The sequence below is a fragment of the Neolamprologus multifasciatus genome, chromosome 20, assembly GCF_963576455.1.
Source record: "Neolamprologus multifasciatus chromosome 20, fNeoMul1.2, whole genome shotgun sequence".
NCBI classification, from domain to species: Eukaryota; Metazoa; Chordata; class Actinopteri; order Cichliformes; family Cichlidae; genus Neolamprologus; species Neolamprologus multifasciatus.
Window position 1 is genome coordinate 27306063 of NC_140458.1, and position 18803 is coordinate 27324865.

An 18803-nucleotide genomic window follows, 5' to 3' on the forward strand; every position below is an offset into this window, starting at 1 on the left:
AGTTCAATCCCTGGTTGCATGCCAAATATTGTTACACCAAGTTGCTCTCTGTTGGAGTGTGAATGTTAAATAGAAAGTACTAATGTGCTTGTATCAATGGGTGAATTTCCCATTACGTGGTAGCGCACTCGGTGCTTGCTCGGAAGTTAGGGGTTTTTTTTCGTTGTAAAAAGAAGTTTTCTTCCCACACAGTGAACAGCGGACGCTAATGTTTTTGTCACTTTTTACGGACTCAAACTCAAAGTAAGGTCAGTACTTCCACACTTTAAACGCTGCATGCTCATACTCTCTCCTGCACTCGATATATTATCCTTTGTTGATCTGCACACAGCTGTTGCCACGAACGTCGCACTCGCTTACGTCATTGTCATGAGACACTCTCGCAAAATATCACGGTTTTAGTAACGCAGCGTGCTTACGGGAAAGTAACAGTAATCTAATTACCTGTTTTGCAATAGTAATCCCTTACATTACTCGTTACTTGAGTAATCGGATTACATAACACATTACTGCCCATCTCTGCTCACAACACATGTGCACAAACACAACGCAGCAGATTAATCAGTTCTCTTCAGATGTGCAGATGCCCACAAACACAAATGTGACCTCATACACACACATTCAGACACACGGTCAGGTGGATGGGGTGCTGTTATCCTTGTAATTGTTCCGACGGCAGTCGTGACAGCCGAAAAAGTCTGAATGACAGACTGGACAGTGAAATAACCTCATTCACTCATTCACTAACACCTGGTCTATAAGCAGTGTGTGCGTTTGTGTGTGCATGTGTGGGTGTGTGAGTAGGTATCACCACGAGGAGAATGTTTGCACCACTAGAGACAAGGCTACTGATTAGTATTTTTCATGATAAAGCAAGTGATTTGGAATGGAGAATCTTGGAAAAGGGGGCCGGAAGGAAGGAAGTTTGCAGAAATGCAAGGAAAAGAAGGAGGAAAGATGAAGCCGTGTGACTTACTTCTTACTTTTCTTTTTCGGTAGACACTACCTCCACCTTACATTTTTCATCTCTTTTGCTATTTATATATGTAAAAAAAACCCTATTTGAATAATTAATAAGTCAAACGAGCACGACCTCCATGTTTCTCTATCCCACAGTGTTCCTGTCTTTCTTGAACTCATCTGAAGTGCGATGTCAGTAGCTTTCTTTTTTTTTTTTAGTAAAAGCAGAAAGTTTTATTTTGTTAGTGGCTTGTTCAAAAAATGACTCAAGCAGACACATTTATTGTTTGACAAAAGGACATTTGACATTCATCTCCAGATCATGGACTTTGATCTGAAGAGGTTGTAACATTGTTTAGGTTTTTATGATCTCATTCCACATTGTGATCCAATAAACTATATTGCCAAATGTATTCTGTCACCAATGCAAATTATTGAATTCAGTTGTTCCAATTGCTTCCATGGCCACAGGTGTATAAAATCAAGCACCTAGTCATGGAGACTGCTTCAACAAACATTTGTGAAAGAATGGGTCGCTTTGAGGCGCTCAGTGAATTCCAGTGTGGTGACGTGATAGGATGCCACCTGTGCAACAAGTCCAGTTGTGAAGGTTTCCTCACTACTAAATATTTCACAGTCAGCTTCTAGTGGTATTATAAGAAAGTGGAAGTGATTGGGAACGACAGCAGCTCAGGCACGAAGTGGTAGACCATGTAAAATCACAGAGTGGCATCAGTGGATGCTGAGGTGCCTAGTGCACAAAGGTCACCAAATTTCTGCAGAATCAATCACTACAGACCTCCAAACATCACGTAGCATTCATGTAGCTCAAGAACAGTGTGTAGAGATCTTCTTGGAATGGGTTTCAGTGGCAGAGCAGGTCCATCCAAGGTTTATATCACCAAGCGCAATACAGATTTGGTGGATTGGGGATTATGGCGTAGGACTGTTTTTCCAAGAATTGGGCTCGGCCCCTTTCTTCCAGTGAAAGGAACTCTTACAGTGTCATCCTCCCAAGTTTCTGTGAACACTTTGGGGATGGCCCCTTCCTGTTCCAATGTGACTGCACACTGCTGCACAAAGCGAGGTTCATAAAGACTTGGTGAGCGAGTTTGGTGTGGTCTGCACAGAATCCTGACCTCAACCCAACGTAACACCTTTGGGATGAACTAGAGTGGAGACTGTGAGCCAAGCCCTCTAGTCCAACATCAGTGTCTGACCACACAAATGTGCTTCTGAATGGTCAAAAATTCCCATAAATACTCCTAAACCTTGGAAAACCTTTCCAGAAGAGTTGAAGCTGTTATAGCTCCAGAGGGTGGGCTGGCATAATATTAAACTCTATGGATTAAGAATTGGATGCCACTCAAGTTCATATGTGTGTGAAGGCAGACAGGCACTTTGGCAATACAGTGTGTCAATATGCTTATTAGCTGAAGCGCCATCTTAATTGATCAAATAGGATACCTCCAAGTGAAGACCAAAGACCTGCATGTTGCTTGTTTATATTAGCAACAACTTGGTAGTTGTTCTTTTACTCAGTGTGCTTCTACAAGATGCTGCACGGATTTATCGCTTTAAACTGTGGTGACACTTTTATGACCTGTGATGTAATAAAATTATGTTACAGCCCAAGATTTCCATTTGCTGTTCCAATATCATCTGGAAGTTTTACACATATAGGACTTGTTTGTCAGAGACATGCATCAAGTAAATCACAAAGAGTTAAGATAAACTGTAAAAACCTGCAAAGTCAGCCCGGAGTGAGCTGATGGGAATCGTTATCAGGTATAGAAATGACTGCACATGCAGTTCATCTGTGATATCATCACTTCTTTGCTGGCTTCTCTCCTCGTTCCTCTTTGCTTCACTTGCTTGATTTATTACCTTCTTCTTTGTCCTACTGTTCTAATTACTGGTTTTTGCATGTGTGTGTGCGTGTGTGTGTACTGTCTTCCCTCTGGACTAAAAGCTGCACATGATTCAGGTCTACATGTCTGGCTTCCTCTCAGCTGCTGTCAAGCTCTCTTTCTAACTGTTTGCACCATTGCTCTGTTCTTTGTCCCACTTTATTCATTTTCCTTTTTATTCCTCCTTTGTTTCTATGAATGTCTCTTCATCCATCTCAGTTCCACCTTGAGTTCCTTTATAACATTTTCTAAGAATTTCTCTCCATTAATAATCTACCTTTTTGTCCATTTCTATTTCTACTTTTTTTTCTGTATGCTTATAATGACTAATGTTCATGATGATGCCCATCTTTTCTCCTCATAATTGCCTTTTTGTAGATTGCTCAGAAGTTAGTAGAATATGCTGTCACCATCATCTTTGACTCTAATTGGCTTAAAGAAATAATTTTATATGGTTGTTATATCACTTTTCTACTCCTTCTCTCTGTGTCCGCCTTCTCTTTTCTCATTTTATGCACTTTTTAGGACCTGCAGGCCTTAACCCACATTGCAAAGAAACACACATCTACTTGCTATCTACAGAAAGTAAGTCCAAGTAAGTCCACTTATGAATAAGTGTGCATCTTCAATGATATGACCCATTCCTTCTTGTTATTGTGTTAGTGTGTATTTATCACCCTCCTGCATACTGTAGTAAAGGCACCTATATGTAGCCCTGTGTATTATATCTAGGTCTATTATGAGGCAAGCACTTCACAGTACTGTAAAGTACTAAAGACCTTGGAGGCATTAAACTGCCTCAAAGTAAATACGCCATGAGTCTCTGTAAATCTATGTAAAGCCAGACTCACTGACTTCCATGCATCCTTGCTTATTTTCTTTCATGCATTTCCTTCGTCAGTCCCTTCCTTCCTTTCAGTCTGACTTCCTTCTCTGCTTTACTACTTACCTTCTCAACTCTTACACTCCCCCCTTCTCCTTCCATTTCTTACATTATTCTTCTGCGACATTTGTTCCTTATCTTTTCCTTCTTCCTCGATTTCTAACTTCCTGAAATACTTGCCATCTTTTCTTTTCTCTTGCTTTCTCTCCTCTTTTCAACTCTAAGCCTGCACTGGATCGATAAAAGGGAAGGTGAGAGGGCGGTTGGCCTTTACGCTTGTTTCTTTATACCATGAGCAGAGGTACTTTGGGAGACACAAAGACAGCGAAACAGAAAAGGATGTCTATGTTTTGTGATTATGGGTCTCCTAGGAACAGTCTTTTCTCTCCTCTTGAGTTTTGTCTTCAACGCGTAGCTCACTGGATTGCTACATATTATTTTATTTCATTATTCATTCATTTTAATTCATCGACAGTCCATCTAAGGTGACATGAAGAAAAGAAAGAGAGATCAAGGGGTGCTGATGTCACAGTGGATTATGATACAGATACATAAAAACTCCAGAATATTGTTATGAATCTCACTACTGTGCATGTAGATGTTTCTGTGTTCCAATTAGTATGATTACTAATCTTTGTTGAGAAAAGTGGGTTAAATACAGGCTACTGTAGCCCAGCGGGACAGCAGAGAGAGGCAAAGAAGTGGCACTTAATTTAGATAACGAGATAACACATTAACTAAAGAATGAACTTCTGAATAATTTTCAAAATTTTTGTTTAATGTAAATTTATGAACTGAAACAAAACCACATTCAATTAGATCAAATACAAAGGTGAAAGGAGCACATACTGACAGTACAAGCTGTGCACACACAGTTTATGGTTTTCTTTGATCAGTATACCCGAGTTAGATTTTATTTATTTGTAAGCAGCAAGTTTTAATATGATCGGATTTTCTTTATTGTGTGGCCAGGCCACACTCCTGACCTCATGTTCTACCTTTGGCCATTTTAAACTGTGCCCGGGACAGAAACAGCTGCATTGTGCTGCTAACACAACTTCAGCTCTTTGCAAACATCTGCACAGACAGCATGCTAATGCTAACCTAGCCAAGAACCCAGAGTGATGTTAAAGCTGCGCGAATGCCAACCCCAGCCCTGAACTTAACAGGTAACAAACTGATAAGAAGTCAGGCTGTAGCCTCTGTTTCTACCTCTTCATGTTTCTACAGTAGAATCACTGTGACGATTCTACTGTAAAGTCTCTTTGTGCTGGTTTTCATATTTGCTCTATGCTGTCAGCTTTGTGTTTAGCTGTAAATACTGAGAGAAAGATCATACATGTGTCTTCATTAGAGATAGAGATTTGTGTTGGTGTGTGGGGCTGTAGACTCAGGTTGATATTGTTAAATGGTGATTATGAGACAGTGTGCTTCAGGTCATTTTACAAAGAAAACGTTCTCCTGGGAGTAATTAAGTAATCTATTAGATTGCTTTTAAGAAAATGTTCTTTTCAATATATGTAATACATTACTTTTTCTGAGTAACAACCTCAACACTGATCACAACAAAAAGGGGAAATACCTCCAGCATGCACAAAAATTTGACCACAGAGCATGCAGTTCATTTGCATGAATGTATTGTCGTTGATATGTTGCTTAGTGATGGTGGTGACTCTCAAAGCAGACCCAATGAGAATCAGTAAGGAATCTAATTGATAAGTGATATCAATAATATCATCAAATCCCTAAAATTGTTATTATTTTTCAATTACCTTCCCTAGCAGAGCGTGATCTCAGGGGAGACAATGGAGCATTTCGTGATGTACACAAACGCTTCATCTGGATGTTCATTAAAGTTTTAAAAACAATAATGTTGTTTTTGAGCCTCAGAAAATAGACGACTATGTATAAAAATCAGTATCATTGCTAAGTAGTTAAACCCATTGCATTTGCACTTTAGTCCCATCTCCAAATACTTATGGATGTAACTGTATGTGTAAACATCCAGCACATCCAAAAAATAAAAATGGAAAGGAGGAAGTTAGGGATTAAAATGAGATACGGAAAACTCTAGTAGAAGTAACGAAAAACTCATAAATAAAAAAAATAAATGAAATCAGGAGGGACATCTAAATTTATACAAATGTAGCAGGTGTAGTAAGATGGAAATGAAGAAACGGGAATAAAACAAAACAACATCTTTGTTATATCATAAAAAGAAAACGAAAATGTAAAATGAAAACCTGAGTGAAAAAACAGATCATGATAAAAAAATAAGGCTTAAGAAAAATATATATTTTTTAGAGAAACTGAAACACGAGCTGCACATCTAACTGCATCCACACAGTGAAGAGGATTAGGTTCAACAGTGGAATGAAGAACACTATCTGCTTGTTGAATGTTATTGATTGTTTGGTGAAAAGTAAATTTGACTGCGTTTGTACTAGTAGAGTTTTTGTTCTTGTATGTCTGTAATAACATGTGTTCAGTGTGATGTCTGTAGGTGTTCCGTTCCTCTTACCTCCACCAGATGTGGTGTTGGGTTGAAGCCGCACAAGTTACACACTTGGCTGTGACACTGCGTGCAGGTATTGTAGTTAGGTGGGTCGGAGCTACCGATGTTCAGCTCTGTTTTACAAAGAGGACAGTTCACTTTGGGTTTCACAGGCTCTGGAGCAACCACAGGTGCTGCTGCCACAGGCTCCTGCTTCTGCTGCACTTTCTGCTGATGAGTAGGTGTCTTCTGCTGTTGCTGTCCTTGTGGCTGTGTTTTTTGTCCTTGCTGTCCTTTCTGTTGATGAGCAGGTGACTGCTTCTGCATTTCTTGTTGTTGGGGCACGGTCTGCTGCTGTTGCTTCTGGGTTGGCATATGGGGTCCACCTATAGGACCACCCATTTGGCTTGGTGCATGAAGACCTCCCATTTGGCTCGGTGCATGAGGACCCCCCATTTGGCTTGGAGCATAAGGACCTCCCATTTGACTTTGACCTCCCATTTGACTTTGAACATTAGGACCACCCATTTGGCTTGGAGCATGAGGGCCCCCCATAGTGAATGGTTTAGTACTGGTGGTCCCTTGTTGTTGCTGCCTGTTGTCAGGTGTTGCATTACTGAACACCACCTTGCCTCGTGCGGGGCTTGGCTGGGTGGAGGCAGTAGGTAGCGGGTCAACATTGATCAAGGTACTAGCCTGATTAAGCAGTGATGCCCCAAAGCCAAAGAGTTTGGTCAGGCCATCCTGGGCAGGAGGGGCCTGACTCTGAGGTCTGTGGGCTGGGGAGGATCCAGCACTTCTGGTCTGGTCGTGGCGTGCCATAGATTGGTGCATTGGGGAACCACGACCCAAATCTGGTTGGGAAGGTGCCTTGGTCAAACCAGGGAGGGGTACTGCACCAGGGTGAGGAATCCGAGGACCCCCTGGTTGGCTAAAGCCTCCTGTGGGACCTCTAATAGTTCCTGGAGCTCCAGGACCGGTCTGGGAGTATGGATCAGATCTCATGCCCTGCTGAGAAGGCCCTGTATGAGACTGGGAGCCAGCAGGGCCTGGATGTCTCTGTAAGCCAGGGGATGTATAAGACTGAGTCTGGGACCCTAGCTGTGATGAAGCATATGACTGCTGCTGAGACTGTGGATACTGCTGCGACTGGGAGTAGGGCTGAGTCTGGCTGTAGGGCTGAGACTGAGGTTGCTGTTGCTGCTGCTGCCGCTGGGTGGGCTGACTCTGTGCCAAAGATTTTGGCTGCGCTGCTGCTGTCGGCTGTGTTGGCTGAGGCGCAGGCTGCTGAGGCTGGACAATCGGCTTGGCTTGGTGGGACGGAGAGTGAATCTGCTGTTGGCTCTTAGAACGAGGCGTGGTCATATCAATGCCGAGAGCTCTCTGCATCTGACAATTCAGACACAGCCATTCCTGGACCTGCAGGCAAAAAAAAAACTAATGAGTATGCTTAAAATCCACTTTTTCCAATTTGAAAAGCCATTTTACTTTGTCTCTGTAACAATAATGCATACATAGTTTTTGGCAACAGTTTGGTCGAAGTCTTTCATTCGCACTATAGAGTAAGTTCTGAATGAAATATTCAAATGGTGACTGTATTGTGAATATGTCAGTCAACTAAATGGAAATAGGTTCAATGTAATTTCCTTGACCACATCTTTGGCATTACCACTGAAACGTAAATCAGGCATCTGTCAGTTTGAACAATTCTTTGTATAACACTGGTAGGCTCAGTAAGGCTCAAGAACGTTAATGATGTAGTGTTACCATTGAGCTATCGCTATAATTAATTCATATTTTCTTTCAAAGGTGATTACTATTGATTCCTCTGAATATTATTGATGACTCAGACATGACACACTAGTGTTTCCTACCACCCAAACCACATAATCTGTGTTCATTCACCCAACTTGCACATGAAATATGATTCATTAGTCTTTCCATAGATGTCTTATGTGAAGACAATATAGCAGTTATCAATTAGAACCAGAGGGAGAGAAATCAACCACAAACTGACTGCAATGCTTAATGACAGCACGGTAGAAACTGCAGCCGATGTGAAAAGAATTGCATCCCTCACATGTGCCAAAAAACATAAATCCACACAGACACGCAGGTATGCGCACATGCTACCATACAGATACAGCATGGGCACAAAGGAGATACAAACAGATGTACAAAGAGATACAGTCAAATGAAACAAATATGCAACACTCCTCACTATCTAAAAATAAAAATAAAGCATCACCCTGCTCCTCCTCCTCTTCTTCTGTCCTCCTCCTTCCTTTTCTTCCTCCTCCAGATGAGAGCTGATACTCCCTTGTGTCCGGACCTTGCTTGCTTCTCTAATTTCTCCCGACTGCGAAAACAACCCAGCTCCTCTCTCAGCTGTGCCAGTCTCCTCTTGTCTTGTCTTTCCAACTGTAGCTTTGCATTCACCACTGCTACCTTGCTGCCATAAATAGTGCTATTTTAGCTCCCCTGCAGTCAGAGTAAAGCTAGTAAATCTCTGCACGTTTCATGCATTTCTCCCATCCCCTTTTCTTCCCACAATGCAATGCGCAGATGTACTGTGTTACCCCACCCGCTGTTCAATAACACCCCCCTACCCACCCATCCCTTTTCTAATTTTTTTGCAAAGTGGAACAGTGGAAGGTGGCTCCTTGAATTGAAAGGGTAGATGTGCAAACATTGGGACAGGAGAGAGAAAAAAGCCTTCATCACTCACATACCCTAACTAAGCAATTCCTCCCACTGTGCTGCTTTGCTGTCTGGCATTTTCTAGCTTGACAGCATTACTGATCCCATGTTCCGTTACAGCTACATCGCTACAGCCCAACATCGTCTGTTCCTCCTTAACATATTCTCTCTTTAGCTTTCCTACCTAGCATCTGCCTCTTCTGCCTCTGTTTTTCTTCTTTAATTCTCTCTTCTTTCCTCCTCTTACCAATTATTCTTGTTTTCATCCTTATCCCATTTTTCTGTTCTCTTTCTGATCAGTTTGAAAATGTAGGTCTCGTTCCTCAAATAGCTAAAGTGGAAAGAAATTTAAAAGTCTAATTTTGCTGTGCACGGTCCTCCTATGTTGTGTTGTCATAATTACATCTGATGAAGATGCAGAGGGGGAGGAAGAAGAAGAGAAGTGGATAAGGAGGAAGAGAAGGGGGGCTTTAATCCTGTCTCCCTGTCTACCCCTCTGCTTTAAACACTACATCACAAGAGACACTGGAAGGAATGAGGGATGCAGTGAAGGATGGAGGGATGGAAAGAACAGGGAGGAGATGGAAAAAGCAAACAGTGGAGAGAAAGAAGTCAGCAGTTTTTTTTAATCCCAGCAGCTCTTCAGCTCTCATCATGTCAAGCTTAATCAACAGCACAGCAAAGCAGAATCTGAGCTTCCACGATGTGGTTAAAACCAGTGAATCCTTTGCACGTGCACCTGTGCCGTAACAGATGAGGAACAATGTCTTTGCTAATTGTGCAGGAGTTACAGGTTTTGTTCAACAATTTCTACAAAAGTGATGATAACTTTGCCCTTTTTTTAAACACATAATAGAAAAAACAAGTGGAAACTACAATGGGTACTAAGTCTTGGGTGTACAAAACAAACCTCACTGGGTACATTGGTTTTTCTACATGCAAAATTACAAAGGGTGTGATCAGCATGCTCTGAACCAATCACATCTAATCATTCAGACAGAACTCTACCAGTGACAGAGATTCACAACAAAAAAGCTCGGCTTACAAAAGGAGCTCACAACTTTGTCGTCTGCAAGTTGGTTGGCATGATATTGGCCCCATTCTAATTCAGACTCTACCTCTTCCTCCCTGGACACTAACACTGCATTTGTGCTGCTCCAAACCAACTATCCTTAAGTGAGAAAAAATCAAGGGCATCGTAATGATGCTGCTGTATTTCAAGCCCCCATTTCATTAAGAGACCTCGGAGCTACGCTGGTTTCAGGTTCTGTTTAGTCATTTTCTGTTTTATTATGAATATTTATTTCATTTAATTCTACTTCTTATGTTTGTTTTTTAACCTCTAGTTTTGTCCTCCATCTGTCAACAGTAATCTAATTTGACTCTTATGTAGCTCTTCGCAGGTGTCACATCATCTTGTTACTCCTTGTACTCACCTAACTAGGCTTTTCCTTGTGCATGAGTGTTGAGCTTTAGTCTCACATAGTAAAGCATGAACAGTTATAGACGTGGATCTATCAAAGGTTTTTAGTAAGGTAACCTCTTGAAGTGCAACAGCAGGAAATGTCTTACAATCCAAAGATGTGCACTCGACATTATCCATTTTATAAAGCGCCAAACCACAACAACATTGGTGTCAAGGTGCTTCATATAGTAAATGCTACAATGCTAAAATCCAATCAACAGCAGGAATTCAACCTTATAATTACTATATTTCTTAATTAATACACTAACTATAAGGTTACTGTAGGCGTGAAGTCCCGCAGACTTGAAAAACATAATTTTCAAGAAATTTTCAAGAAAAAGCTGACTTTAAAGTAGCAAGTATAAAATGTAGCAAATGACACAAATTCAAAAACTGATCCAGTAAGTCAGCTTTACCAGTAAATAAATAAAGTCGAAACACATACAGTTTGGTCTATAATTATCTGGACAATGACACATTTTTTGCGATTTTTCCTTTCTACACTGCCACAGTGGATTCTAAATCAATGTATGTGTTTAATATTTATTCTAAATCAAACAATCAAGAAGTTGAAGTTCAGACTTTAAACACTGGAATTAGTCCAAACACTTGTGAGGCCTTTTATTGTTATTGTTATGTTCTAATGTAAAACAATATATTTCATATACTATATATTCATATATACATATATTTCATTAGAAATCTATTAACATAGGGGTCGCCAATTCCAGGCCTTGGGAGCCGGTGTCCTGCAGGTTTTAGGTGGGTCAACACCTAAAACCTAATGAACTAAATGATTAGTTCATTACCAGGCCTCTGGAGAACTTCAAGAAATGTTGAGGAGGTAATTTAGCCATTTAAATCAGCTGTGATGGATCAAGGACACATCTAAAACCTGCAGGACTCTGGCTCTCGAGACCTGGAGTTGGCCACCCCTATATTGACATTATGAATATGAACCAACCGGACAGGAGTGCAGAAATCACTTTGAGTTCCAAGACATGGACTCATGTCTGTGTTCACAAATTTCTACCAGTCAGCTTGCATGCAGCGTGCTGCTTAGCTCAGACCATTTCCCAGACCCACAGAAGTTATCAAAAGTTATCATAAATAGCTGAAAATGTATTTTTTTTGAAAGGAGGAAAATGAGCCCTGACAATCTCCAACAATGCTGACTCTGCACACTCACACAGGAGGAAAACCGGGAGGGGGGCGGGGGGCTTCTCTGCATTGTAGCTTCTTATGCATACATCACAGAAACATGGTTCAAGATTTAAATGGAAGAGCATACTTATTACATGATATAAATTGCAAGAGAGCTTTCCTGTTCTCAAGCATTTTCAATAGCACAGCACATTTGACCTTCATATGATAGAAGACTTGCTTTCAGTCTAATCTTTGTTAGGTCTTGGTGCAAATATGTCTGCAAGAACTGTTTCTCCTGAGGCTGAAGCTCCAATAAAACTTAAAGAATAGTATAAAGAACAGCTTTATTACTGGAACAACACGTTTCGGCCTGTGGCCTTTGTTATATTACAAATACACACATTTATAGACAGAAAATTTTACCTAATAACAGAATATGTTGTTTACCAGTGCAAAAAATGAATCATAATATGTGTATTAAGAAGAATAACATAACCTAGTGACCTGTTGTTAAGGTCTGGTGAATTAAAAACATAGAAAAGTACTGTAAATGCCACAGACTTATTTACAAGACTGTGAATGATGTTTTCCGAGAAAAACAAGCACACTGCAGACTATAACTGTAACCTCTTATCTCCACTTTGAGAAGCACAGCTCTCCTCAAGGACTCTGATTTCCTCAATCACATTTCACTTTCTCTTTCTGCTGCTACCACTCTTATTTCTCTGTAGACACTTCACACCTCCACTCACACACATGGAGGTCTCAGCTCCTCTTGCAACAGTCATTAGCCTGAAGGTCAGGTCTGTCTATTTAAGAGGCTGATCTCTGTCAGTATTGTGTCTCTACGACACAATATGATCGCAGTGAAAACAACTGGATTCATCTTTAACAGGGCCAGAGGTGTCAAACAGCTGAACAGATGCTGTAACGCAGATAGGGAGACTCATTTGATGTTGCCCAAATTAATACAGATGTTGCAGGTGGTAAGAAATAGATAAACTGTGTTTACTCAAATAACCAAATTATAGCAGACAGTTGAATATGAGCAAGAAAACCATTTTGGCAATTAAGAGAATGAATTGGTGAAATTGTAAACCCCCCCCCCCCCCCCCCATACTTTCTGGTGAGCCATCAATCAATATCTTTAATCATTTACAAGTCAGCACGGTGAACGCAGAGGCATCTGTTAGTCCTAAAGGAATAATAAGAATAGGAGCCAGGGCTAAAAATTTCATTTAGATTAAAGATCTAAATAAGAAGATTCACAGCTTGGGGGGGGGGGGGGGGGGGGGGGGGGGGCGCATAGAGGGTTGAACAATGGAGTCATTACAATTGCATGCCAGTGCATCATCCATCAAAATGTGGCTGGGACAGATGCACGAAGAACATACAATGAAGCTCTACTTTTGAGTACAGGAGTCAAGTGGAAGTTCACTGTGACTCTAATTTGTAACTAACTAGCCTGGAGACACAGGCAGAGAAGACGAGAGGAGGTGGGAGGGTCAAGATCTAATCAGTGAGCTAAAACAGCATAGAGGAGGAAGTCTGTGAGGTCTTCATGGCTCTGCCTTTCTCACTATCGCACATCTCTGTTTGTTTTTCTCCCGCTATCTCCTAATTAATGAAAACAGTTAATAGGAACTAGACTGATGAGGCTGAATAAATTCACTAATACATTTAATGTTGTTATCCTGTTGATTTGCAAGGTTCAAACTGCCTGAATTACACAGCATAGAGTACTTCACATGTAGAACACAGCAATAGTAATATAAATAATATATATGTATACACACATGCATACATATACTAACCTTTAAAAAGAAGCCTATGTTCTGTACTCAGTCGAGAGTACCTCAGTGAAAGCATGAAACTGGCAACTGAATATGAACTTAGTCACACTGAAAAACACACACACATAGGGGACACACTCTCATGCACACTGACCAGCTGTCAGCATAAAATATTCATGCTACCTATCTCCAAACACTACTGACCAGGTGTTACCGCCGTTTCACAGAGAAAACTCCACGTGTGATTCACCACATCATCTGCCGCAACACTGCCAAACATTTCTTGACATTTTCTCTCAGCACAGTAAAAGTACCTCATCGATCTGTATTTGTTATGAAAATGTATTTTAATCCAAGAGATAGTTTAGGTGAACACCCATGCAGTACTCTGTGACTGTCTTGAACCACACTCAATCCTGAGTACATAACCTGGAAGCTATCCAGTGCCAGCAGTCACAGGCCTATGCTGGTGGCAGCAGCTTAAGTGTTTGGATGACAAGTGCCTTGTTCAAGGGCATCTTACCAGAATTAATGCAGACTCACAAGAGTAGAAGCCCCACCAGGTCCTACAGTGTTCTTTCATTTGACCACCTTGGAGATGCTAAAGGAATTGAGGATTACGTGCATGCATTTTAGCACAAATTACACGTGCACTCTGTGACATATACAGGGCTGGACTGTGAAGCAGGGCTGAAATAAACACCAGTGTCTCAGTGCTCCTATAACAATCTTTGGCAAAACAACAGTATTTGAGAAACCTAGAGGACAGAATCCACTGATAGTCTCAGTCGATTTTATTTCATCATGGTACTTGTCATAATGTTGCCTTAGATAAGCTCACATTGAGGATTTACTCACCCACATGATGGTTTTTCAGACTGATGGTTTTTGAAGTACAGTGGCATAACACTTTTTCTCAAACATCCCACAAAATTTGCTCAATTTGCTTTGACAGTAATGCCACGGTTCTCGTCCGCAGCACTGAGGTATGAGTCGTCACATGAATTAAACCTGACTTCTAAGTTGAAGCTGTTGTCTTTGTGGGAGTATCTGTGAAACTGTACCAGCCCCAGTAAACAGCGGGGGATGAAAGAGCACAGCAGGAGCAGAAGTAAATTGTTATAGCTGCGCTTTAGAATTATAGTAGCTAAAATATTTCATTGTGCAAAGAAACAGTGCAAGGGTCTATTTAGGATTAAATGTATGGCATGGTTACGTTTTGCCTAAATGAATCTGAGATGAGCTGTAATTGTCTAGAGGTAAAGTAAATGTTTGTTTTTTTGGTGGTTGTTGAGCTTGAGCTTATGTATATTGTGCACCTCCATCTATATTCACACACAAAATGCATTAAAATACAGCCTAACATGCATGTGCAGGATTCATTTGCACCTCTACTGAGGGTTACATACAACGCTTTTAATAGATCTGTCAATCTGCACAGTGTGGAGCTTTACAGGCTGAAGAATAGGAGGGAAGTAGACAGAGACGGAGTGAAAATACTCTCAATGTAAGCTTATCATAGTAGTGTTTGTGGAAATGCAGGGAAACACTTAAGAGCAATTTTACTTAATATTGTGAGTTTCAAAAATCTAAAAAAATAAATGTTCAAATGTTTCCATTTATATTTTAATCTATGTTTAATACTTTCATTCATATTTGAATCAACTCCTGGTGCAAAACTGTGGTAGCCATTTAAATTATGGTTTGGTAACAATGTGGTAAGAATGGGCTAATAAGGAGGAAACAAGAAGGGGAATAACAAGTTATTACCACTTAGTTACTAAGTAATTGTCTTGTATCAACAGTGTTAATTGCTGTATAACATCGTGTTGACATGTTCATCTTTGGGTAATAATAGGCAACAAACATAGTACTGTATTTCTCATACTATAAGGGACACTGGATTATAAGGCACATTAAGTTTTTCTATCACGCTACAAGCAGGGTTACAAAATGCATGTTTCTTATTTCTTATTTCTTACTTTATTTCACAGTAATATTTCCTATAATTCAAAACCAAAATTCAAAAACATGTTTTTGTTTGCTAAATGGAAATTTTGTTATCATGAATTGGCTATTTTATATTACACAATGTTATATTAGTTAGGCTACTGTGTCAGTTTCTCATTGCTTCAGGTAAATAGCTTAAAGGCTACAGAGAAAATTCGTCAGTGTTCATCTTATGAAAAAAACAATTTTCCTTACAATAGTAAGAATTTATATTAAACATACTAATATACAGCATGTGGTGCAGTTTCTTATACAGTAGATAAATACACGGAATTTACTGAGAACCTTCTAAGATACATTTGCTCTCAACATATGGAGATTAAGAGAGATGCCTGAAAATAAGAACACTCAACACATTAATGTAGCTACTTCATCTAAAAGAATGACTACATGGCATGCTGCCACTGTATGTTCCATGTTTATCTCCAGTTAATCATAGAGTGGAGGCTGTTTTGCACAATGACTTCAGTGAGCGAACACTTTGTCTGGCTGCTCACGGTCATGGCAACAGGCTAATGTTTCGATCAATATTCCACACAGATAGCGGACGATCCTGCAAGTATTCCTGTGGTGAATCACACAGATTCCACAGCTAAGTATGGAAACACACCAGTACAACACATTGACACATTTCACTGATACATTACATTTCCTACCCCTTGTCAATAACCTTCACCAACACAACCACCTGCCTGGTTTATACTTAACTCTTAAAAGCCCTCCGAAAATTTTACACAGACTTATTAGATGTCAGAAACAACAGAATAACAAGGTGAACTCTCACATCACATGTTAAACCACACAAGGCTTAGCGAATAATTAATATTTTTTACTGCTAATAATAAACCCTGCGACAGACTGGCGACCTGTCCAGGGTGTACCCTGCCTCTCGCCCTATGACAGCTGGGATAGGCTCCAGCGCCCCCCGCGACCCTGAAAAGGATAAGCGGAAGCGAATGGATGGATGGATGGAAGTTTAAACTAAAACAAAATGTAAAAAAAATTAATGCTAAAAACATTGCACCTTTTCCCTCACCAAGTAATAGTAATATGGAAATTAATGTTTGAATTTGCTTTTTAGCATTTAGCTGCTTTACTTTCAATGACCCAAAACTTTCACTGTCGTGGCCTATATTGCACTTAATTAGAGTGGAGACATTGATATCCATGATTTAGTACACCTGCACACCTGAGGTTTATTTTTAAAGTGAGATGATCACCATGCTTTAAAAATCTCATCCTTGTATCAACAATTGTTTAAAAAAAACGACACTTTTGTCATCTTGTAGTAACATTATATATCAATGACAAAAATTTATTCTAGCATTAAGCACGCATCACAGCACTGACTAAAAGATTGATGGCATCAACATTAAAATAAGCTAAGGAGTTTAAGGAGCGGGTCACGTGTTTTTCTGACAGAAATGGGACACTTTGACAGATTAGATACTAGAATTTTGACTATACTGATTTATCTACCTTAATGACAACTAATACCTTATGTAACTAATACAGTGGATTTTGAAATCTCTGTGTATCATCGACTTTTACCATTCAGTTTATATGTAGGTGTGGTGCAAACCAAGCTCTCGTTATCATGAATCAATCATCATGCTCTACCCTAAAGTAGTTCAAACATTTATTTATTGCGTAGCCCCCCCAACAAAGCTCAGAGCTGTTGGGCTATGCCATAGCCCAACAGCTCTGAGCTTTGTTGGAAATGCATGCCCATAGCCGCTATGGGCATGCATTCCCTTGGGGTATTTTGTGGTCTCACCCTAACAGCCTCAGCTGCTGTGGACATGCATTATCATTTCAGGCCTCCGTTTGCCCCCAGATGCTGACTATATAGAGCCTGGAGTATTTGGAGGCCAGGTAAGCACAGTTTTTGTGGGTCACGTTAATATTTGTTGAACCAAATCTTCTCCCAGCTTCTGTCCCAACTTTGTCCACTTGCTTCTTTGGGGTACATGGGGGGGGGGGGGTACATATTTCATTATAGACTAATAATAATCCTAGGTCAACAACGCACTACGCATAATTAGTTCATTCTGTCAAACTGTCATTTCTTAATTTAATAATCATAATAATAATAAATACAATAAATGTAATCTGTAATAGTTTGTTAGCTATAAAACCTAGTGTCAGTACATTGTGTCCTCCTGTTTGTTGAGGTTATTGTAATCATAAAGTCTTTATACATTTGCTGAGACTTTGGACACGGTGACACAAACCTTAAATTGTACCATCTGAATACAGAGAGAAAGACTACCCCTTCATTCAAGATCTAATAACACCACAGCTGACAGTTCATTCCCTGCTTTGTCCAGATGAATGTCCTATACACACACACACACACCAGCACAATTACCATCAGAAAGCTTCTGGCCAAGAGAAAGTCATTAAACACGTTTCACTTCTTAGGTTGCACACCAACACACACACACACACACACACACATCTCGAGGACAATTCATCCACAGCCTCTCCTCACTGAATAACTCCAACTGGTCGATAGTATTGACCACTACCACACTACAATATAATGCATGTTTCTTAATTAAAATCTGGCTCAGCACTTTGGGCCCAATCTAATATGATCACAACCTCAATGTGAACGTTGTGTGAGGTTGAGTGTGTGACGGTTTGGGTTATAATGTTAGTCACAAGGGACAAGGTTACTACGGTATAAGGGTCTAGAGAGCATCAGTACTGTGTACTGTGTGGGTCGGTGTGTGTATAAATGCACAACTTGTGATTAAAACCTGCAGTTGAAACTCTGCTGTTAAATCAATAATAGATTTAAGTCAGACTGAAGAACAATACCGCAGGGTTCTTCAATGGACAGCTGGATGGGAAAATAGAACTCATAAAGCATTTGGAAATGTTTGGAAAATAAAAATGCAAATGGTCAGACTGAGCAGAGGAAGAAGCTGAATAAGAGCAGGAGGATTAGAATGAAAAGACAATGAATGACAGGAAAAGGAAAGAAAAACAACGTGTGCATGAAAGAAAAATCAGGCGAGATAGGAGCGCAAGAGATAAAAACACAGAATAGAGGAACAGGGTGGATGATGGGATTTCCAATGCATTTTTAATCAAATGATAAAGAAAGTGGTGTTTCTTGTTTGTTTGCTAGAAATGAATTACACAAACATGAATGATAACACAATCTGTTTACCTCTCTGTCACACCCATGTCCTCTGATGTTCTGCACACAAAAAACTGTATTTGAAACTAAATTTACATCATGTTGCACCAAAAAAAAAAAAAAGAGTTTGGCATAATACATAGCTTTAGCAATGCTTTATCTATAGCAACATTACAGAATAATAAAGATGACATCGCTTGAATATTATAAATGCTATATAGTGTTGAAAGTACTGATTTTTCATACTTTTCCTAGAAGGGAAGAATGACTAGCCAATAAAGTTTCTTTAAT

At 40.0% G+C, this 18803-nt stretch overlaps 1 protein-coding gene across 6 annotated transcripts in view; it reads right to left on the reverse strand.

The window, feature by feature from the left end:
* bsna (bassoon presynaptic cytomatrix protein a) overlaps window positions 1-18803 on the reverse strand; it is a 127534-nt gene that overhangs the window by 82936 nt on the left and 25795 nt on the right. For all 6 annotated transcript variants that reach the window (XM_085144847.1, XM_085144850.1, XM_085144846.1 and 3 more), the window contains exon 2: window positions 6275-7666. In XM_085144847.1, coding sequence (XP_085000973.1) covers window positions 6275-7666 — 1392 coding nt within the window. The remainder of the gene's footprint in view (window positions 1-6274; window positions 7667-18803) is intronic.